The following is a 25,686-nucleotide window of genomic DNA, read 5'->3' as shown; positions in this document are numbered from 1 at the left end:
GAGTGACGATTGACGTAATTGGGGCTAGTCCTCATGTCTATGACAACTTCTAGTGTAGTGTATTTTTATCTTAAATTATGAATATTGTGTAAAGAGTATTGCTCGTTGAAAGAAATGCGAGTATATTCAGAAATACTCAATAAAATGTTTTGATTTTTTTCGTTATAATAGAAATGTGATACGGCAATGACATGTCAGTATAAGAATGAGATGATTTCGGAAGAAAAGCAGATTGCTGAAGTAGTTTAGATTCTCTTTTCCGGATTAGTTTATCAATGATATTAGAGTCATACCCAATGTTAACTGCCATTTGTTTAATAATGTTTAATTCCTTATTATATTCATCAGTCAATAAGGGAATAGTATATATTCTATCAATAAAACTTCTAAAAGCGGAAAATTTATGAGATAGAGGGTGAGTAGAAGAGTGAATAACGTGGTCAGTTTTGGTTTTGCGGTATATACCAAAGTTAAACTGGTCGTTGAGTCTGGTAATAGACAAATATAGAAAATATATGGCATTAAAAGATTCTAGTTAAGAAGTAGGTGGTGAGCTGAGTCATGATTACCTGAAACGAAGTCTAAACAGTCATCAACATATAGCAACGAATGTAATATTTTAGGGTTTTTCATGATGTAATTGGATTCTAAGTGATCCATAAAGACATCAGCTAGAAGAGGCCCACTGCTAGACATCAGGTTGTTTGTAAAATTTATTGTTAAACAAAAAGAAATCTTAAGATAGACATAAATGGAGAATTTCTAGTATCGGTGAAATTATATGAGAGTGAATGGACTTGTTAAAAAAGATTTCAGACCAATGGATAGTAATGTCAGGATTTATATTAATGAGTTGAAATTTATCAACCAATTGGTATGAATTTCATACTGAGAATTGAGGGGTGAAATTAATCATTTTAACATGGAAATACTTACTTCTAGGTTTTACTGATTATGATCCGACTGGACTGAAAACGTTTTAAAGATAATTTTAATCCGTTTGGATAATTTTTTAAAAATTTTAATAAAAATGCACCATCATACATCAGAAATTTTTACTTCGTTGTCAAGTTTTTTGAAGCTATGGTATACAGCCAACCGCTAGATTTTCCATTTTAATTTGTGATTAATTTCCTGGTTAGTAAACCAGTTTATTACTACGCGTATGATATATAGACAAAGATTAATATGCGTGCAGTGTAAGTTTTGGACAAAAGCTCCAGCAAATACAGGAACGATATGTTGAAGAATGATATCAAGATACTGTTGAGATGATAGGAAGCGATTTGGAATACGAGATCAGTTCTGCTATCCATCATTCTTCCTCGTCATGATATTATTGCGGCTTCTTTTCTGAAAATAAAACAGCAGCCCAATAATTTTCATTGCAGTTTTAAAAAGTAATCTCTCAGCGCGATTGTCTCTATGAAAAATTTGGCATATAAATAGTTTATAGCTGTTGAGATTTGATTCAAGGTGAAAATTGGTAATCAATTCTGGTACTGTAATTGTTAGTTACCCTCTAACGGTAAAAACTGAAAATGTATCTGGAGCTGCAGTTGTAGCCCATCCAGCTTTACGCTTGACGTGAATTACACTTTTACAAAAACGCCACCATAATCGAATTTTGACACTTATCTCAGCTATTTCAGTTTGCTAAATTCCAGTTTGAAGAGGATATAAAGTCGTGATCATATCATTAAAAATTAATTAATGTCATTCCATTACGAAACACAATATTTTTAATATACATACTCAAACATATCAATTTAGCTTTGTAAAATTTTTTTACCGCCCAGAATAAATTTCCTATTTATCGGTCTTATAGTTTTTTAGGCGCTTTGAAGTATCCTGCATAAAGTTGTAAGACATGTGCGGTGAATATAATGCGATTTTAGAGAACAGCATATCTCACAATTTAAAAGAGATTTGTTTACATTCTCAGTGTATAAATTATTTTAATTAGGTTTACTCTAGACTCTTGAATTTCTTCTTGTCCTTTATACTGAGTTTGTTATCACATAACGCAGTTTAATATTGTGCGTTTTTTTTTCTCGACGCTTTTATTTTTCGGAGTCTGTTCACTATTAGAGTTGACGACGTGAAGGCGGAACCATCTTTAACAATCGATTTCCGATAAACGTGTGGTTTTCTTGTTGTGTTACCGGCTGATAGAAGCTAACAAGTTAGAAGTTCTTCCAAATGGCCCAAGAATTTTTGCTTTGTATATTAATCGGGCAAGAACAACGTCAATCTAGTTAGACTCTCAGGAAGACCAATTGAAGAGCTCAAAATGGCCTGGAATTTGTATTCGATCTTCTTTGGTGCGCTTTGGAAGTCCAAATCTATCCTCCAGACCTGGGTATTTCTTTGACTATTTATTTTTTGTTATCAGTTTTGCTTGTTTTTTCTGGTTGAAAGCAATGTGGCATTCAATATTTTTTGGAATTCTTTCTCTTAATATTTTCTTGTCTTTTTTCTCTTGTATCTTTGTTGTCTTGCATCTTGCTGGAGCCCTTATCATCTAAATGTCTCATCCACTACCATAAAAAACAGCGCCGTTTGTACGTGGTACCCTCTCGTTCTTAGTTCCATATTTATCATATCTCCAAGACTTACAGCATGAATAACATCGGAAATACCATATTGTTTCTCTAATGTTGGAGGAAAATGGAATAAGTCAAATTTTGACTATATTGACTTAAGTACACTGGCGACATGGAATTTAATCAATTTAATTGTGATCCAAATGACATAAGTCTATTGTATTTCTAACAGCTTTATCCTCTATTGATCTAATAGACGCAAGTCGTGTAAAACCATTTCTGTTTGGACAAACGGACGTATGTTGACTAAAGTCTTTTTTACCGCGGCAAGCGGTACAATACAACATTACAACAGTATATTTAAACCTGCCAAGGATAGGCTGACTTAATTCCTTATGACCCGTTACAATAACAAACACGTATTGCTTATCAGTGATAAAAATTTGTATTTACAGTGGAACCTCGATTATCCGTCACCTCTGTTAACCGTCAGGGTCCATACATAAGTTATATTGACAACATAAGTAAAAATTTAGTCATCAATTCATTTTGTTTGAGCATTGCGATAAGCCAAACGAAATTCGTTGAAATATACACGTGCAGTTATGCCACTACCGCATTTTTTATGTAAATAATTATTGTTCTTATTCAGGGCTCTGGATTAAATTTCAATTTAAATAGGTAATGATAAATGATACCGTGTTTTTAGAGTTTCATTTTTAGAATCGCAAGCCGAAAATAAAAACGCAGAGTACAATAATTATTACAGTCAATATATGTGTGTCAACATAATTCAGTTTGATTCAAATTCTAACATTGATTGTGTCACTTAGTCGTATTGAGCAAAAACTATGATGTTCCGAGAACAACAATCAATGATTTAAAGAAAAATGCTGATGGAATTGAAAAGTATGCTTCGCAAATGGAATCGTTGGATGGCCGGATGAAACATAGTTAGACAATGAAAAAAGCCACAAATGAATCACTCAACACGGCACGACACGACACTCTGTATTTGTGGTTCGTTCAAAAAAGAAGCGAAGGTGTTCCTTTATCTGGACCAATTGTTGCCAAAAAAGCGTTGTTTTTCAACATGAAATTGAATGGCGATCCTTCATTCAAAGGAAGCAGCGGTTGGTTGGAAAAGTTCAAAAATCGCCACGGTATATGAGAACTGAAAATCGAAGGTGAAAAATTGAGCGCCGCAAGTATTGAAGTCGTTGACGAATATAAAAGAAAGTTTCAAGATATGATCGATGAATATGGTTTGACACGCGATCAAGTGTTAAATGTGGATAAAACTGGTTTAAACTACAAAGGATTGCCAACGAAAACACTCGCTGCACTGTCTGAAAAATATAAACCACGACTTAAAACGCAAAAGCAACGAATCACAGCAATGATATGTTCAAATGCAAGTGGTGACCATCGCCTTCCTATATTATTGATTGGTAGAGCAAAAAAAGCACGTTGTTTTAAGGGAATAAATATGAACGCGCTTTCCGTTAACTACTACGCACAAAATAATGCATGGATGTCCCAGGAAATATTCGCTGACTGGTTCAAAAAGGTATGTACTGCAAACCAAAATTTGTTTATCTATTTTTCTAACGTCTTGTTTTTTAAGTTTTTATACCGGACGTTCGACAATACTTGCAAGCAAAAAATTTGCCACCAAAGGCGATTCTCATTTTGGACAATGCACCTGCTCATCTTGAAGCCGGTATGCTGCGGAGTGACGATGAAAATATCACGTGCTCTTTTCTGCCTGCGAATACATCATTGATAGAGCCAATGGATCATTCGGTCATTAAAACATTCAAAAGAAGATACAGAAAAAAAATTATTCAAAACCTAGTTATAGAAGAGGAATATTCTTTGCCAGAATACTGGAAATCATACAATTTAAAACACGCAGTCGACAATGCTGTGGATGTTTGGGCTGATGTTTCGGAAGTAACGCTGAAAAGAGCGTGGAATAAATTATGGCCTGAATCAACTCAAGATGAAAATGCCCCGGGACAGCCGAGCGTGATGCGGTAACAAATGAAGTTATGGCTGAATCAACTGTTTTGTTTTCGTTGCCCAAAGATGACATAAACGAATGGTTAATTTGTGATAAGGACGCAAACGGCTATCGATTGCTGACAGATGATGAAATCGCTAAAATGGCAACAGAGGCGAACGAAACTGATTCAGAAGCTGACAGGGACTTTGATGGTGGCGGTGTTGATGATGCTATTGCAACTCACAAAGATTTGCGTAAAGAAACTAGAGAAGCTGCATCGCACATACAACAATTCATCAAGTGGTATTCTCGACAAAAAGAAGCAAGTAAGGTAGATTTGATGATTTTACATCGATTATGAAATTCAGCCGTTGCAAAATGTGAAGTAACAATAAAACAAACAAAGATTTCGGAATATTTTAAATCAAATTGATTCGACTGTACTAACATAAATCCCTCTTATATTTTTAAATAAAACCTACAAATAAAATTTGAGAGTTATACTATGAATTTTTTATTAATGTTCTGTTAACCGTCTTTTCGATTATCCGTCATACCCTTGGTCCGGTGCCCTGACGGATAATCGAGGTTCCACTGTACTTGTATTTTTGCGAACGTACAAATGCCAGAAAGATGTAAAAGAATTATGAAGATTATTAAGGAGAAAAATAATGGTATGTTACCGTTTAAACTGTTTTATCTGTAAAAATAAATTTTATTGCAAAAATTTGAGTTTATGTGTAATATTAGTTGTGTTTCTTAAAATCAATCATTGTTTAAATAGTGGTCATTCGTTATATACAGAGTGTGCAGATTAATATTTTGAAGTTGTTAATCAAGAAATTCAGCATTACGTTATTTTTATTGTGCACTGGTCACATATAAACGACTACTATTCTACTATTAATAAAATAAAACAGAAATATTACAAAAACGTAGGTCTAACTATAAAATGTGATATTACTTTTCAGATAATAGACATCAACAAGAATGGGAATTTCGAGATAGTAGTGATTGATATGATAGTGATGCCGACCCAGTATTTGAAATGAAAGAAAGTAATGTTGATTATGAAAGTGATGACAGCGACCTTGAAGCTGCTTCTTCCACTAGGAGTAACAAATTTCAGAATACTAGTACACACATGCTCAATAAAAATATTGTACAACAGCGTAACAACTAAATTAATCAGCAAATTGACGAACAAGAGAACGTGCTGCAGATTTTCAAGCCTGATGCGAGGAAACTAAAAACAGAAAGAAAAAACGAAACACTGGTAAAAAATATGTTACTGTTAAAGGAAAAATTAAGCGAAAACGTGAGATTAAGAAGGTAGTCTTCTTCTTTATGTGCCGTCTTCTACCGAAGGTTGGCGACCATCAAACGATAGGTTTCTCCGTTTTGTGCCGCATGTATTATGTTCGCAGCTTCTGGTATTTGAAACCATTTTCTCAAGTTTCTCAGCCAGGATTTCTTCTTTCTGTCCAAACCTCTTCTACCTTCAATCTTGCCTTCCACGATAAGCTGTAGCAGACTTTACTTATCATTACGGAACACACGGCCCAGGTATGACGCTTTCCTCCTTTTAACAGTTGTTAACAATTCCAACTCTTTACCCATTCGTCTTAATACCTCTGTTTTGGTCACTCTGTCTGTCCAAGGTATTCTCAGTATGCGTCGATACAGCCACATTTATGGAGCCGCTAACTTCTTTAAAGTTGCTGCTGTTAACGTCCATCCTTCAACTCCGTAAAGTAGCGTGGAGGATACGTAGCATTTCGTGGCGCGCCATCGGAGGTTAACGCTTAGGTGGCGGTTGCTTAAGAGCTTTCTCATTTTGATGAATTTGGATCTTGCTATTTCAATTCGGATCTTAATCTCTACGTCTGGGTCCCACTTATCATTTACTGTATATCCCAGATATCGGTGTACTCTTTCAATACATTCGGCTTCAATATTCAGGTCGATATGTTGAATGTTCTTTTTACTGATCACCATAAATTTAGTTTTCTTTCTATTGATCTTCAGTTCAAATTGGTTGCCAGTTGTATTTACTCTATTTAGCATCATCTGTAAATCTTTGATGTTATCGGCCAGTATATCATCTGCATATCGAAAATTACTTATTGGTACGCCATTAATCTTGATGCCCTCGTTGTACTCTTCCAGTGCCTCTAGAAATATTTGTTCCGTATACAGGTTGAAAAGCAGTGGCGAAAGAATACAGCCCTGTCTAACCCCTCTCGAAATGGTTACGTTTTCACTCACCATATGTCAATTGTGGGCAAAAACGGATGTATGTCACAAATGTGAAGTTTTGAAAATGGAGTTAATAATCGCCACGGATGATGAAAACAAAAATACATTTAAAGAACAACAAATAAAGCATCATGAAGAAGCCGACTTAGCATATACTTGTAAAAGTAAAGACAAAAAAAATAGCAATGGAAGACCACTCAGTGTTGTACTATACATTTGAACTACAACAGTGTCTTCCGACACCGTTTTTAGAAACATCGGTTTCATTTTACAAAAGAAAATATTGAACCTACAATCTTACAATACACAATTGTGGAAATGGTTTTTCTTCATATTATTTATGGCACGAGTCGATGGCAATGAGAGGAGCAAACGAAATTGCTTCGTGTCTTTTTAATGAGCTTATGAATTTGCCACCGCAAGTAAAGAAAGTGGTTTTGTACTGGGATATTTGCGGTTGACAAAATAAGAATTTCTACATAGCAAGTATGTTCTTAACTGTTCTTCAAATGAAAAAATCGTTAGAGGAAATCGATCACAAATTTCTTGTGTCAGGCGACTCACATATGGAATGTGATGCGCATCATTCCGTAATCGAAAAACAAAAAAAAAACAAGTGGTATGCAAATATCACATCCACATCATTGAGCGACATTAATACGATAAGCAAATGAAAAGAAACCTTTCCAAGTGCTTGAAATGTCACAAGATGATTTTTATGACTTTGCAGCCTCGTTGAAAAGTGTCTTTGTAAAAAGAAAAGATAGTGAAAAACGAAAATTTCTATGGCACGACTGCAAATGGCTCAGATACAAAAAGGAACAGGGACTGATTTATTATAAAAAATCTCTTCAAGAAACAGAAGACTTCTCCATTTAGAATTTAAATCGCCGTGGCCGTCCGGTTGCACTCTCTTTATCAAAAAAATATACAGAGCCACTTGCAATCTCCAAGGTCAAGAAAGATGATCTCTTGGAATTACTACCCCTTATTCCAGATGTGTACAAAAGCTTTTATGAGCAACTTGTACATTCAAATGCAACAGCTGACGTTGACCGAGATTTAGAAGACCTAGACCCAGACGCCGAAAATCAAGACTTATAAGAGTACATACGTAATAAACATTTGCAGCGATGTATTTTACTTGTATTGCTTTTTTCAGCAAATACAACTTAATCCATTATTTTTTGTTTCTATGTTATTCAAATACTAAAGTATTACCACACTTATCATTATTCAACCATAATAACAGTCTTGTCATTATTACTATAATGGCTAGCATGTTAGTTCACACTGGCTGTCAGCAATCGCAATCAAAGTCAGATCCAAAAGACTTAAGTCAATCAAAAATCATCAATTTGAAAAGATATAAACTCCTTTATTATTGTCTATAGGTTTGGTTAGTATATCGTATTATAATAGTATAAATGTAAGTTTAATTTAAAAATGGATTTATACAACAAGAATGAAACCTTCAATAAATTCTCCTAAAAAACAACAGATTTCCACTTACGCCCTTTTCCCCAACACATTTACTGGGTTTTTTGTTAGCCAACAAAAAAAATATAAAGGAGAGTTGTATTAAAAAAATTACATAACTACCTAAATTTATGTTTATTATTGTGTGTTATATTACAGTGTGTTATATTATAGTTTTATATTACAAAAATATCCCTATACTTTTCTGATGTGTATATTAAACCTAGTCGAAAATTACAAGACATTATTGCTGGAAAATACTCCTATTCACGGTATAGTTCAATATTTTAGTGGAATGTTTTTTTTACAAAACAATCATACGATTATTACTTTAAAATAGGAGTCCTTACAAGGGCGATGTTGCTCCCACAATAACTTAAGTTACCAACATATTTGAAATTTCAGATAGGATACATCTGCACTATACGTACTTGTGTTCTACAATCTTAACTGTGTTTTCTTTAAGACTATTTCCTAGAACCCCAGCAGAGGTTTCGAGCCCTCTATAAACAGTGCTAAAGCCTTCGACTGCGCCAGCTGCAACTGTCAGAACTCCTTGCATCTTATTTGAAGCTTCTTGTTCTGGCATCTTAAAACCTTTAACCAATAATTTAGTACCACCTCTTTGGATGTGAGGTGCCAAGTATTGACCCAAGCGGACGGTGGCGATTCCAACTCTTTCGGCTGAAAAGAAGTTACAGTTTGAGTAAAATATACAGATTTAGGGTGATGTGAGTAATATAAAAATAAATTCTGAATAACTAACGAAGTAACCTGTGCGGCATAAGTTAGGATATTGTAAGATGTAGGATAAGTTAGGATGGAAGACAGATTAAGTTGTGAGATAGTACGAGATAAAGCTAGTTCTTATACGTGGTTAGTTGACTTTAGTCATAATTATACGTAAGACGTCGAAATACATTTTATTTTAATTTCCCATGTTAGAAAAAATGAATGAATACATTAAGACAGATGCTAGTAAAAAACATTAATTAGTAGCCATTTTAAAATTATAAATCAAACTGATAATAAAAATAACTCAAATAAAATATTGTTCTAAACTAAAAGTTACGTTCTGGCCGAAATAACTATTATGTGTGGAGTCGGTTAAATGGTTAGAGAGTTGGAATCCCACCATAGATTCCCTTTTTTGGACACAATTAAAAAATAATAGAAATTATGATACATATTTGGTAACATTATTTGAAATTTATTCTCATTCCATTGTAATAAAACGGAAACTGAAATTAATTCAATTCAAAATTTAAAATGTACTGATTTATTGTATTTCCGGTTCTACAGTCATCAGTTTTGAATGCGAATGGAAAAGCAGTGTATTAGTACCTGTCTACAAAAACCAGAGAGATGTACAACAATGTACAAACTACAGGGCCATAAAACTACTTAGTCACACCATGAAAATATGAGAGACAGTAATTGACAGACTGATACGCCAAGAAACCGGAATATCCGATAATCAGTTTATGTAGCTTTATGCAAGGCAGATCAACAACAGGTGCAATTTTCGTTATAAGGCAGTTGATGGACAAATACAGGAATAAAGAAACAAACGCTCATATGGTATTCATTGATCTTCAGAAAGCATATGATAGAGATTCTGTGGTGGGCACGGAATAAGATAGGAGTCCCCGGTATGAGAGACATGTATGAGGGAGTAACAACTAGTGTTAGGGCAGATGTGGGAGAGACTGATAAATTTCATGTGAAAGTAGGATTGCACCAAGGCTCGGTGCTTAGTCCTTATTTATTCTCATTAGTTCTGGATCAAATAACAGCGAAACGACAGGCTAATATTCCGTGGTGCTGAATGTATGTTGTAGAGTTACTATAATAGGAAGTAGTGAAAGCGACTTAAAACAAAAACTGGAACAGTGGAGACAAGCTCTTGAGGAAAAAGGTAGGGATGGGAAAAACCTACCGGTTTTAAACGAAAACCGGTTTTTTTACTTCGCAATAACCGGTTTTATCGGTTGTTTTTTTGTCCCGGTTATAACCGGTTTTTTATTTTTAAAGTAAAAACCGGTTATTAGGTTTTTACGGTGATTATGATTAGGTTAGGTATTATTTTGGATCCCAATCATAATTATTATTTTCAAGTAATTATTCCAAACAAAACCATAATTCAAATTTTATTTTATTTTATAAATACAGAAGCAAACTGAAAGTGCAAACTCTCATCAGCCAGAAACAATTAAGTTTTATTATAATATTTCGTTGAAAAGGTATTTGTAATCATAATATTTACATAAGAAGTGATTTGGTACATCATCTATTTTTCACACTTGACTCTTGACAGTGAAAATGGATGAATGGCTGTTTCTGATTACCAAAAATAATGTTTTGACTATAAATATAATAAATATCGAATTACCGAATCTCCAAGGATTTCCCTACGTTTTCAAAACGATACACCCATACAGGAAGTATTAAATGAGTTAAAATGTACCTATTATACAAATATACAAACGTGTTAAAAGTAATACATGATAATTTTTTTTCTGATGGTAGTAAAAATAAAAGATGACTTGCATTATTCAATTTATTTTTAAGTAAAATATTTATGTTGATATTATTTTTTTTAAATCCCGTTTGAAAGAGTCTGGGAAATTTTTTTATAAGTTGAAACGGTTGGGGTGGGGAATTTTGTGGGTTTGGGAGGAGAGGAAAATTGGTCGGTATTTTAGAGGATTATATTTTTAAATGGTAAATTAAATTTGCATCATTAATTGAATACAATAATTGCATATTATATTCTACTCTCATTATATTCATTGACAATAGAACCTAAATTATTTTAGCGCTCTCTGTTGAGTAGTAGTATAATAATTTTGGTTTTTGTAGTAATGGTTTACTGCTCTCTGCATCTGACTACAACCAGATGGAATTCTGTCTACCATATGCTTAAAAGATTCACACTAATGTCCCCATATATAGCTGCAATATTGGCAGATCCCTCGATTAAAAAAGCACCAAGGATGAATTCTGGTTCAGATATAAAACTAATCACTGAAATTGTAAGCATTTTATCGCCTTTCGATGAGGCCACAAAGGAGATCTCGGGTTCCCAGTACATTACTGCTAGCCTTGTTATCCCCCTTGTGTCTATTATCGAAAGATTTTTAAAAAATCTCAAGCCAAACCTTAGTACAGCTCAAAAGTTATGCCAAAAGCTTATAACTAGCCTTCAAGAGAGGGGCACTAAGCTTTTACGAAATCCCCTGCTTTGTCATGCTACAATCACGGACCCGAGGTTCAAAAAACTATATCTGAATCCGTATATAGCGGAGACAGTCACATCCAATTTAGACTCGGAAGTTAGGACGTACCTTACCGAAATCGGAAAACTTTCTCCTTCCTACTCCTTCCAGAATGAAGAAGCCAAAGTGAGTTTAAAATCAAATCCTCTTTGGTCTTCACACGATCTGGAGTTGGTGAATAGTGGTTTCAGTTCAAGTTCTCAGGACACACAGATTCAAAGTTCTTTTTCAAATGAACTGACTCTATATCTGCAGCGGCCTTTGCTGCCAAGTGATCCGTTTTCATTCTGGGATCAGAACAGAACCCGTATACCAGGCTTGGCTTTTATAGCTAAAAAAATACATGTCGTTGGTCGGAAGTTCGGTGGCATCATTGAATGATATTGTGTCAGATGAGAGAAGCCGCTTAACCGACCAACATATATATGAACGAGTTTTTCTCAATAGGCTTCATGAAAAATACTGGCCAACATAATGCTAAATCCATTTCATATAATATAACCTATTTGTAACCTTCGAAAGTATACTTTTTTACTTAAAATATTACTTCATATTCTTTTATTGTATATTATTGCAATATGTATATATTAATCTTACGCTATATTATATTTAATAATAATCACTAAATATATATTAATTATAAAATAAGAAATAAATATAATAATTAATAGAATAAAATGGTTTTATTAAAAATTGTGTTTTATTTATATTGATATTGATGTTCTTTCGATAGTACTAATTTTGATCATATTGATATCGAGTCGAATGAAGTATCGCAAACTAAAGTGCATTGTAAATGTAACTTTGTAACTATTGAATTAAAAAAACCTAAAACCGGTTTTTGGAAGAAACGATTTTTTTTTTGCCGGTTATAACCGACTGGTTAAACCGTAAGCAAAAAAAAAAAACCGGTATAACCGAAAACCGGTGTTTTGTCAAAAACCGCCATCCCTAGAAAAAGGTATAAAACTTAATAGGACAAAAACAGAGTATTTGGAATTCATTTAAAGATGGAGTTAGTACAAATAGAATGACATATTATTAATATTGATATGACCTGAGATAGACACTTATGGAAAAAGGTAATTAAGGAAACCGACCCCGCATAGAGATAAACGCAAAGAGAATGATGATCATGATGAGTCATCAGTTTTGAATGCAAAATAATCCGGTAAATACTGTTTACGGCAAAATCTACATAGTTTTTACTATGGCAAAATCTACAAAAAAATAAAAAAACTACATGTGGGATTTGAACCCTCAGCGACTGCCTGAAAGTATGGTACACTTATCACTAAACCACGAAGCTTCGATATTTCTTTAATGACAAGAGTGTATGCGACATCTCAAATCATGGTAGAAATTATTCTTGATCAATGATTAAAAAATTACTACTAATTAAACTGGATTTGCTTGATATGCACTTCGCTTGTGCCGCTGGTTAATAATCAAACTCCGTGCGAAAACAAAACTGACTTTATTTTGAATTACACAATACAATATATAAACGCTTATTAAGTATTATGTCCGCTCGCTCTGAATGCTGTATCACCGATCGCGTCTCGTATTTGAGTGCTGTCTGTCGTCTTTGGGGTGCCTTAAGGGACTCGTCTTATCTTCACATATGGCCTAATATATCTTCCTACGCTACTATGTTGCCGGGTTGTAAAAATGTATAAAATAAACTTGAATTGGATAGAGGCGTGAACATAAACTGTTTTTATTTACATTTGCTTTGCCTTTAAATTATGCGAAATTAAAAAAATGTCTATGTTCGACTTCATACGTATAATTGTGACTGAAGTCAACTAGCTCCTAAGCTAACGTCTAAAGATGGGAAACTATCGATCGATAGTGGTAACGTAATGTAACGTAAATTATAGGTTTCTATAGATAATTTCCCAACTCTACTAGTTTCATCTCTTTTTATTTCACAACGTATTCTGATTTCCATCTTTTGCGTTATTTTGCCGGGTCTTAACACACTCATCACGTGTATATACATATTTGTATATATATTATATATATATATATATATTATATATATACATATTATATATATATATATATATATATATATATATATATATATATATATATATATATTAAAAATATCCTTCACTTTAAAAAACAAAAAATTATAAACAATCGGAAAAAACTCACCTATAAATCCAGTAACCCTAGCTGCCTTATTTGTTGCCGTTTCTGCTACATGTATCGTTTTAGCTAAAGTAGGGGGAACATTAGCAGGTTCTGTTGCTGGTTGTACTTTATTAATAATTGTTGGGGTGGTTCTGTTAAAGAAATCACCAGCCTTTTCTGCGCCCCGAACAAGACCTCGAGAGACCAAATGGGCTCCTACAAAAAAAAATGTTTAGTCTGTATAAGTAGGCTGGTTACACGAGATATTTTTTAAATTGCATAACGAGTACATCTTGTATATGCAACCACAATTCACCGTTCTGCTTAAATCGTTATAAGAATCTAAGTATATCCATAATGAGGAAACAAAATTTTCAAACCATATTTGGCAACATGTTTGTTTGTTTTAATTGTTATTCCATCATAAAGATTGATTTTTAACATGTTTTATTTAGTTGCTCAGGTCTTGTAGACATTGAATGCATGGTTCTTTACATAATTAAATTTCACAAATTTTACATTACTTATTATTATTTATATACAATTTACATTATATTAAAATGTATTGCTATGTATGCGTTTGTGTACATCGAAAACATCGAAAAAATGCTGAAAATTATTAAGCAACACCGCAAAGTGAAATTGCAGAGATAGCTGACACTCGCTAGCATTTTTACTATTATACATGAACATTTGGCTATGAGAAAACTATTTTTCAAATGGGTGCCGCGTTTTCTCACACCAGAGCAAAAACAACAACGAATTATTGAATCTCGGCGCTGTTTGGACATGTTTAATCGGAATAAATCGAAGATTTTGCGTCGGTAGGTTTTAGTGGATGAAACATGGATCTATCACTTCATTTCGAAATGAAATCGGCAGTCATTTGAGTCGACAGCACTCAGGGAAAACTGTCCAAAGCGACCAAAGACACAACAAATCACCGGAAAGGTTATGGCATCTGTATTTTGGGACCCGCAAGGAATGATTTTCATTGACTATTTGAAATATAGAGAAATATATTGGTTTATTGGAGCGTTTAAAGAACGAAATAGCAAAAAAAAGGCCTAATTTGTTCAATAAAAAATTGTTGTTTCACCAAAACATAAGAAACACACAGAAACGATGGCAAAAAATGTACGAAATTGACTTCCGCACCCACCGTGTAGCCCAGATCAGGCCCCCAGCTATTACTACCTTTTTCCGTTCTAAAAATATGCTCTGTGGTAAGAGATATCGCTCTAATGAGGAAGTAATCGCCGAAACTAAAGTCTAGGAAGCCTGAAAAGCGTTGGAATGACTTATTGTCGATAAAGTAGATTATTTTGATGAGTAAATAACTTACCGTCAACAATTTTATTAGAAATATATCTACTATAATCTTCCGGTTGTGCGGTTGCTCTCCTTTCTCTCCAGCTCCTAATATCTTCTGCCGATGGTGTGGAACCTATAATACCATGAAGAATGCTTTCCAAGAGGTCAAACACCTCTTGATCGGCATCAGATGGTAAAATAATCCCAACTGAAGAACCTACAACATTTTATTATTGGTAGATATTTTAATTTTATTTTTAATAATAAAAAATTACCAGGAACATCAGCATTTACGTCCGGAAGTACAAATGCTCCATAATCGGTTCTAAAACAAGGAGATACACCAGGAACCAATGGATACACCCATGTTCCTACTTGAAGAATCGCTGCAGGTGCGTTTGGTTCAGTACCTAAAATATGTATAAAAAAAAAATTAATTTGCAGCGTATTTTAAACCTTACCCTACTGTGAAATTGTGAACTTTTCAAACATAAAAGTTATAAATAATAAGGTAACTACGTATACGTACACATAGACCTGCACCTCACTCAACAGGAGCCAGTTATCAAGACACTACCTCTTCAACATTTATTGGAAATATATCCGACTAGTAACATAACATGGTATCCACATACAAAAAGAACTTACTGACAGCTTCTAAATGTTAAAAAGGCTGACGGGATGACCCCGACACTACTGAACTAGCTCTCTAATGTGCTAGCAAAAGTGCCAATCTTCTAACAAACATATCAATACATCTTGCCGCCTAGATGTATGGATATGATATATGAAAATATATAAACAATAAAAAAGTGAAGCAGAGAAGATTTCACTTACAATAAACATACAAAAGACAAAAACAATAAACAGGTAAGAAAAAAGTAAAATAGAATAAAATTGCAGTAGAGAAAGACGTTAAAAAAATACTGAAGGGCAAAAAAACACAAATTGTATACCAGCAATCCATAAAACCATTATTAATAATATGTGGTTTCAAAACATGGGTAATGAGAGAAAATACAAAAAAATTAAGCAAGATTTCGAAGAAAAATTCTAAAGTTCGGTTATAAAGGTTGGTTGATATTATAAGTTTAAAACTAACCATTTTGTTTATTTAAGAACGAAACACCGATGTTACCGAAACACTGATATTTTCATACCGATGTAACTGCAAGGTAAAGAATGCCGCTGCAGCCTTCTGTGTGTGTAGAAAAGCTTTTGGGGCCAAATGAGGTCTGCAGCTAAAAATTCTACATTGAATTTATTTGTACATGGACAGGTCTATACTGAAGTATATTGCCGTCGTGTGGTGTAGTGACCCGGTCTTGACAAAGGTCAGTAGGCCATAAGAACAGCCTCCACAGCGGAATTTGATATCCTGTTGGGTCTACCTCTGTGTAGGGTACAAAGCCATCACGGCCGCCGATCACCATCACTAAGCCATCACTCGTACGAAGCATACGAGTTCAACTGTTCTGGGCACTGGTTGGAAACGACCAGTCGGGCTAATCAATAAGACATTTGGAAACAGGTCGCTTAGTGCTATCCTGCGCTTTCCATGGTGCAGGACAGCATGAACCCTCACTTTGAATTCATGCCCTCCTCGGTTTACTCACCTGATCGTGATGATTGGTGGAACGATAACCAGCACTGTAAACCTGATGAGTGGGCTCATTTAGTTGACAGATTGAGTATATGGATGTGGAATCGGATTGAAATCGAGTTTCTATGCAATAGTCTTTCAGACTGTTTTACTTGTCTGTACTTGTGTGTTCAAGTGTTATTTTCTATATAGTTCTAGCGTTGTTTATATTTTACATTCATATCAATATAGATAAGAAGAAAAGAAAAATTGGATCAGAAAACAGGCATTTTCAACCTGAATGGACAGATTTTGATTGAGTGTCAGGAAGATTCGGCTTGCCTGGGACAAATTTTTGATTAAATATGTGTGTGACAAAATATATTAAGAACTAAACTCTATATGGTCGTTTAAGGGCCGGTTGTTCGAACGCTAATCACAACTCAAATATTTAATTAACATCAAATACGTCACATTTTGAGGTTATGTTGACTGATTTATTTTATTCAATTTTATTATTTTGCGTTTTAATTTAAAATAAACCATAATTAAACTCTTTCTGATCTTAATTTCATGTTTTTATTCACAAATCAATAATAATAATAAGCAATTTCTAATAATTTTGACAGCTGCTGTGACGTATTTGCTTGTAATTAAATATTTGATTACAATCAAGTTTTGATTAGCATTCGAACAACCGGCTTTAAGTGTATTTTGGCAGGATCTTCTTGAACTACCGTGTTAAAGTAACTTTATACCTGATTGATCTAATGTGTACAGAATTGGAAAGCATGTGGATCAGACAAAACAGAAAAATAGAGAATTCTTAAGGAAAGTCGTGTAGACTTTCTAAACTTCCACATCATCCCAAATTTCCAATTTGGGAAGCAGCAGGAATAGCATAAAATAGTTTTCAAAGTTCTCGCTCCTTCCTCGCTTGATATGCGCTCGTTATGCTATTCCATATGTTGCATCACTTGTAAATAAATACCTATTGTATTATTTTTTAAACAAATACATTTTTATACAGTTCTTTATTGTGAAATTTTGATTTTTTCTATTTTTACTATTTATTTAAATTTTCAGTAGGTAAATTTGCATATTCTTGTATAAAAGGACGCCAAATTTTGTTTTGGCCGGGCGCTCAAAACCCTAGAACCGGCCCTGTCCATAACCATCTTTCACAATTAGAAACAAATTTATTAGTCAATGGAAATGTATGCACGGATACATGAAAAGTCTAAATTTGTGCAATGTTATGTCAAAATAATAAAATTTTGGAAGACAAAAAAGTTATGAATAAAAATTTCCAATACTCCTCTTAAACGAGTCGCTTATGACTGCAATTTAAAAACCATATTCACGCCAATAGGCGAGCGGTTTACCCTCAAAAGACGCTTAGAAACAGAATATACCGACTAAAATTCTTTTTGCATTTCTAATGCACCAAACCTTTTTTATTCGATTCTATATATTTTTCCAAGATGAAATGTATTTTTTTAAAAATTTTACAAGTGGGCCGGCAATTGTTATTAACAAATAACTTATACAAAAAAGCAATTTCACCGAATTGCTTCGGAATTAATTTTTTTAGGTGTATCTCATCAAAATAAACACTTTTTCTTTCTTGATAATTTTTCGAAAAATGCTTCCTTTTCGAGTTATTTGCATTTTTTTGTTGAAAAAATGCCTTAATTAGTGATTTTTGGGATTTTTTTTCTAAAAAACTACTAAAATGAATTGCAATTCTACAAATAGCTTTATAATTTTTAAACCGTCGAGTACAAGTTAGAATATTTTGACAAGGATAATTTTTTTTCTATCTTGCTAAAAACGTGGACCCAAATATTTCGAATATGCCTTTCGAGCAGTCTACCGCTAAGTGTGTACAGCGGTTGCGGCGATACAGGCGTGCGGCGCGTAGAAATATTTGTTTAAATTTAAAAAATTAATTCAATACAAATATTACGTACAATTTATTAAAAAAAAGATATTTCTAATTATTTTTATATAGACATATTATAATTAAAACAAATAAAATTAATTTTCATTGAAAAATATAATAAAATTAAAATATAATATTAATTATACATCGTTTTCGTTGTCAATAATTTGAAAATTTTCGTCAACAGCAACAGGATTTCCATCTAATAAGCTGATTTCATTGTCTTCAATAGAGTCGTCTTTAACATTTTTACAATTATCTGGTGTACATGCACATACTGCGCAGCATTCTAAATTATAGGAAATACAATTACAATTTTTCGTAGAACATTTTCCGGTACATGAGCAGAAATACTTTTGTAACATATCTAAACTAGTTTCGCCTTCAAAATAATTAAAATCGAAACAATTATTTTCCATTGTCCAACCATGGGTTAATGGATCAAGAGATGAAATAATATTGTTTTTTGCTTGAATTCATTCATTTATTTGCCACTTTGCTCTTAAGTAATGTTGTAATAATGCTGGTTTCGAAGGTGGTAATTTTTCATTAGATGCATTTTTTTTAATGCAATATTAAATCTTAATTCATTTATGGATTCTTGATATTTTTTAAACTTATTTTGAGGGTCCTACAGTTTAGATAAAAATAGAGTCAAAACTGTAAGTCCTTCATCTAAAGGTAAAGTAGGCAAATTTCTTAGTTTTTCCAATTGACTATCAGTTAATTTCTGCAAAGCTTTATAAGCCTTCTTTTTTCCCATATCATAAAATGAACTTGTGGTATCACAACCTGTTATAGAATGCATAATTAGGATACTATTGCACATTATTTTTCCAATTTCTTTTGCAATTTGATGTACAGGTATATATCGAGAACGATCCACATTTTTTACAATATTTCCTGTGTGAAACCATAAAAGTGGTTCACTTGTAAAATCATGATAATGAGATAAAAGTAAAATAAATATATCTGTGTCTGGAGATTTAACAATAATTTGAATTTTTTTATCCAAATGCTGCTGTTGTAATTTAAAAGCGTGAAAAATAACCCTAGTATCTGCTTCTAAGTGATTACATTCTAAATTTGAATAATAATACGGATTATATTCTATCACATATGCTTTACTTCGAGGTTCGAAAGCACCAGAAATTTGGGTCCACGTTTTTAGCGAGATAGAAACCATTTATCCTTGTCAAAATATTTTAACTTGTACTCGACGGTTTAAAGATTATAAAGCTATTTGTAAAATTGCAATTCATTTAGTAGTTTTTTAGAAAAAAAATCCCAAAAATCACTAATTAAGGCATTTTTTCAACAAAAAAATGCAAATAACTCGAAAAGGACGCATTTTTTGAAAAATTATCAGGAGAGAAAAAATGTTTACTTTGATGAGATACACCTAAAAAAATTGATTCCGAAACAATTCGGTGAAATTGCTTTTTTGTATAAGTTATTTGTTAATAACAATTGCCGGCCCACTTGTAAAAATTAAAAAAAAAATACATTTCATCTTGGAAAAATATATAGAATCGAATAAAAAAGGTTTGGTGCATTAGAAATGCAAAAAGAATTTTAGTCGGTTGATGCTCTGCTTATAGGGGTAAACCGCTCGCCTACAAACGATTAGGTACATTCCATTAAATAAATGTACACAATGTTATCACTTTGAATTCCAGATTTTGTTGTTTGATATGAAATAGATATGAATAAAACTTACCTCTCACTAGTGATATTGTTAAAACCTCCGGTTGTAGGGTCGAAACCACTTCTCCATTAGGAGAAATAAAATAAACTCTAACATTATCATGAGTATAAACAACTTCTTCTTGAATATTTTGATTCGGATCGACGCTCAAATCTCTTAGTGCCGTAGCTAAATCTTTGTATGTTACTGGTCCTTCGTCGTCCGTAGAAGACATAGCTTCTTCGTACGATGGTGGATCTTCACTTAAAATACTCGAATAAGCACTGGACGAACCCTGAATACAATTAATACGTGTTATCACTTCAGCTCTCGTCTTTTTAATTTTTTGAATCATTACGCGTGCTTTTTCCCATGTGATATCGGGGTTTTCTGGACATTGGACTTGTATACTCAAGGCTTCGTCTATCAATCTAATACCTTCTTTATATTTTTCAATAGCCTGCAAACATACTACGTTTAAATTAAGTGTGAAAACATTAATTCCAGTATTTTAAATGAATAAAAAAAAACGCTGCACAAAACAATTTATAGAAAATAGTCCACAAAGTTTTTCTGACATAAATTATTCATATTAAAATATCTAAATATACTAATAGCCTAAAATGACTACAAATTACTAAAATAACTAAAAAAAATGCAAAACACTGACTTAGAAGGACAAATATTTTTTTAAATATTTATTTATTGTCCATTCGTCACAAATTTGACCTATAAAAATCATACGAACAAGTTGAATTTTGCTGAGAATGTCAATTTTGGGACCTTAAAAAAGATGCCAACAAATGATGTGACCCAACACAAATAATAAAAAAGCATATGAAATAGAATTTCTAATTAACGTAGAGGCTCCAAGACAAAAGAACAGTATAATCCAGTGCACCAGATGCCAGGCCTATGGACACTCCAAATTATATTGCTTAAAAGCATATAATTGCATAAAATGCGGTGGTCCCCATGATACAAAAACATGTACTAAACCTAAAGATGCTTTTGCATATCCTGCAACTTGCGCTTTATGTGATGTAGACATCCAACCAATTACAGAGGTTGCACTGTATATAGAGACCTAGTAAAACACAGAAACAGAAATAATGTAAATAAAACACATAAAAAATACCCAGACTACAATATAGCGTACAACCCAGGAAACACAGTGCAGCAGCCAATCACATATAAAGGTAGTTATTCCCAAGTCGCTTCAGAAAATCCCCAAAGACAAAATGGAAACAGTAATAATAAAAATATAACTACGCTAATGTCAGACTTCCTAAATACATTTAAAATGTTATTTAATCAGTTGCTTAGTCAAAACAGTATGCTTCTCAGCATGATAACAACAGTCATAAGCAAAATAAAAAATTAATGACTAAGCATATAAGAATAGCGGCCTGGAATAACGGCCTAACAAATCATGTCGAAGAAATTACGTTATTTTTAAAGGATAACAAAATAGATATATTATTACTTTCCGATAGTCATTCAACTGATAGAATAGTTGTCAAACTTCCATTTAACACAACATATTTTACCCACCATCCCGACGGAATGCACGATCGGCAATCATAGTCAAATCTCCTGTTGAACATAACATTTTAAAAAGTTATTCCACACCTAAAATTCAGATCACTTCAATGAAAATAGAAACGTTCTCGTGGCGATTGATTGTCGCAGCTATTTATTCACCTCCTAGACACAATACTCTAGTTGAAGAATACGACAGCTTCTTCCAAACCCTTGACTCGCACTTCCTGGCAGCAGACCATTCGAATGCCAAACATACTATATGGGGATCACGACTAACTATAACAAAAGGTAGAAACCTACATCGATCATTACAGAAGAACAATTCATTCTTCATATCCAATGGACAAACAACATACTGGCCAGCAGATAACAACAAAATTCCGGATCTTCTTGATTTTACAATATTTAAAGGTTTATCTAATACGCATTCAAAAATAGAGCTCAGTTTTGACCTAAGTTCGGGCTATAGAGCCATAATAATACCATTAAGCACAACTATAATATACAATTAACAGCCATTAAGACTATCTAACAAAAAAACAAACTGGGAACAATTTGAAAGCACAATTAACCAGAATATACCGTTAGATCACCGAATAAAAGAATTTGATGAGCTGGAATTTGCAGTACAAAAGCTAACGACTGAAATACCAAACGCTGCTTGGAAATTTACTGATAAGTAAACAGGGTAATCCTGAAGACAACAATGTGCCATTGCATATCAAACAAATTCTAACCGAAAAAAGAAGAGCGCGTGCAAAATGGCAAAGGTCCCGAAATCCACTAGATAAAACACAGCTAAATAGACTAACAGATCAGCTAACGTCAGCGCTAAATCAAGTTCGTAATGACACCTTCAATTTTTATATTAACAATCTCTCTCCAGATGACCACTATATATAGAAAGCAACTAAAAAATTCAAGAAACCGACACTACCAATTCCTCTAATAAGAAAACCTGATAGAAGTTGGGCGCAGACTGACAATGAAAAAGTAATGTATTTGCAGAAAATCTAAAAAATATATTTACTCCAAATTTAGGTCAAAACATAAATGATGATGTAGCTAGCGAATATCTAGATGCATCCTGCCAACTATCACCTCCAATAAAAGCATTCTTCCCCATTCGAGGTTTGCAGAATAATAATGATAACCAAGTCTCACAAAGCCCCAGGATACGATTTAATCGATGGGAGAATCCTAAAATATCTACCCAAGAATATCATGCTTACTATTATGCTCAGTGGAAATATGCTCATATTATAATGATTGGAAAGTTAGGTAAAATGTCTACAGAACCTTCTTCATATCGTCCGATAAGCTTGTTACCATGGTGTCTTAAGATATTTGAAAAACTCCTAGTAAATAGAATCAGCGAAACTGTACCGCTCGAGAACATAATACCCGAACATCAGTTTGGTTTCCGTCAAAAATATTCAACAATCCAATAGTATCATAGAATATTAAATAAAATCAAGGAAAGATTGAAAAAGAAAGACTATGTGTGCCTCAGTAGTTCTCGATATTCAGCAGGCTTTTGATAAAGTCTGGTACAACGGTTTGCTATATAAATTAAAACCTTTCTTCTTCTTCTTTAAGTGCCATCTCCGCGACGAAGGTTGGCAATCATCATGGCTATTCTGACCTTCAAGGCAGCTGCTCGGAACAATTGCCTTGAGCTGCAACCAAACCACTCTCTCAGGTTCTTCAACCAGGAAACGCGTTTTCTTCCTACGTTTCTTCTACCCTCTACTTTTCCTTGAATTATGAGTCTTAAGATGTTGTATCTTTCGCGTCTCATCACATGTCCGAGATATTGCAATTTCCTTTCTTTTATTGTATTTTCCATTTCCCTCTCTCTGCCTATTCTCCTTAACACTTCTGTATTCGTGACTCTATCTACCCATGGAATCCTTAACAATCTTCTAAATGTCCACATTTCAAACGCGTTAAGTCGATTTATTGTATTCCGGTTTAATGTCCATGATTCAGCTCCATAATAGAGTACACTGTGTACATAGCATTTAATTAGCCTTATTCTGAGGGCCAATGTCAGATCTTTGCTGCATAAAATCTTTTTCATTTTCACGAAGTTGTCACGTGCTTTTTCAATTCTGACTCTTATTTCTACAGTATAATCGTTATTTTCCGTGATTATCGTTCCCAAGTAAGTATATCTTTTTACTCTCTCAATCTGCTGGCCGCCTACCGTTAATATTTCGTTTGTATTGTTAATTTTCATGAATTTGGTTTTTTTGTTGTTAAGAGAGAGTCCGTATTCTCAACTATATCTTAATATTTTGTTCATTATTCTTTCTAAGTCTTCCAAGTTGTCGGCTATTATGACTGTATCGTCGGCATACCTAATGTTGTTAATTAAACTTCCGTTCACTTTTATGCCGACTGTCTCGTTTACCAAAGCTTCTTGTATGATTTCTTCAGAATAAGCATTAAACAATAACGGCGACAGTATACAACCTTGCCTGACCCCTCTCCTTATCTCCACTTCTTCTGACACTTCTCTTCCAATTTTCACATTTGATCGTTGGCTGTAGTATAAATTTGATATCAATGTTACATCCCTCACATCCAGATTCTTGTTTTTGAGTTTAAAATCTTTACTTCCTAGCAATTTTTACCTTATCCTGAAGTCCTATACTAAAGAAAGTTCGTTCCAAGTAAAAATCAATCTCAACCTATCACTCAATTCAATCCGGAGTTACTCAGGGAAGTATCCTCGGTCCTTCCTGTACATAACCTTTACTGCTGACATACCTATTACAGATGACGTCACAGCGGCAACTTTTGCCGATGATACAGCCGTTTTAGTTTAAATCAAAGACCCAGACGTAACATCTGAAAAGCTGTAAAATTACTTTAATAATAATAAGAAGACGTACTTGTCCACAAGTTAGTCTAAACAATGCACCCATTCCTGCTAGAGACGTTGTGAAATATCTTGGGTTGCATTTGGACCGAAAGCTCACCTAAAAGCAACACATTAACGCAAAAAAAAACTCAATATAAAATTAAAACAAATGAACTGGTTACTTGACAGAAAGTCACAACTGTCATTGGAGAACAAAATACTGCTCAAAAAGTCATACTAAAACAAATATGGACTTACGGCGTAGAACTCTGGGGCTGTAGCAAGGCTTCAAACACAAAAATTTTGCAGACCTTCCAATAAAACACATTGTGTATAATAGCTATCGCCCTTTGGTATGTGAGCAATGCATCCATCCACAATGACCTAGGAGCACCAAACGTAAAATATGTCATCATCACTTCAAGCCAACAAGGCCAACATTCTTAATTCAACGCACCACAGCCAAATTATCAGTGCATTATACCAGCCACCAATGGAGGAACGAAGACTGAAGAGGACTTGGCCAGAAGACCTGGTTATACAATTGAAAATAAAGAACTGTCGCTGGACGGCACCCAAATCAAGTCAATATCGTCATCACATATACTAATTACTCAATGTAGTGTTTATGCGTAGATTGTAAATTGAATTATAAAAAACAAACGATTATACGTCAGAATCACAAAAAATAATAAAAATTGCGCAACGTTTATTTATTTAACACCTTTATAAAAGTTGACTTTACTTGCGGCAAAATAAAAAAAATTGCATACGAAAACTGCACTCTTTACCTTAAAAACGCATTTTGATTTTTGCCGATATGACAACCTGATCAAAAGATACCGAGTTTACCGTCGAGCTGATACAAATTATATTTAAAATTGATTTCGCGCGCGTAACTGATATTCAAAATCGCCGGTCGCTCCAAGTGTTGTTTCTGAGAGAACGTTCATTCTACGTAAAAAGTGCTGATAAACATTTTTGTTTAAAATTATCTCATCTACTTTTTTTATTTGAAACATTTTTTTCTAC

The 25,686-nt window shown here is 33.6% G+C and overlaps 1 protein-coding gene across 1 annotated transcript in view; it reads right to left on the bottom strand.

Annotated features, from left to right (window-relative positions):
* spartin overlaps nucleotides 1-25,686 on the bottom strand; it is a 65,967-nt gene that overhangs the window by 5,572 nt on the left and 34,709 nt on the right. The window contains exons 3-7 of the mRNA XM_072530199.1: nucleotides 20,274-20,700; nucleotides 15,302-15,436; nucleotides 15,058-15,243; nucleotides 13,734-13,928; nucleotides 8,724-8,976 (exon numbers count right to left, since the gene is read on the bottom strand). Of these exons, the coding sequence (XP_072386300.1) occupies nucleotides 8,724-8,976; nucleotides 13,734-13,928; nucleotides 15,058-15,243; nucleotides 15,302-15,436; nucleotides 20,274-20,700 (1,196 nt within the window). The remainder of the gene's footprint in view (nucleotides 1-8,723; nucleotides 8,977-13,733; nucleotides 13,929-15,057; nucleotides 15,244-15,301; nucleotides 15,437-20,273; nucleotides 20,701-25,686) is intronic.

This window comes from Diabrotica undecimpunctata, chromosome 4 (assembly GCF_040954645.1).
Source record: "Diabrotica undecimpunctata isolate CICGRU chromosome 4, icDiaUnde3, whole genome shotgun sequence".
NCBI classification, from domain to species: domain Eukaryota; kingdom Metazoa; phylum Arthropoda; class Insecta; order Coleoptera; family Chrysomelidae; genus Diabrotica; species Diabrotica undecimpunctata.
This window is presented reverse-complemented; position numbering and strand designations above follow the sequence as displayed.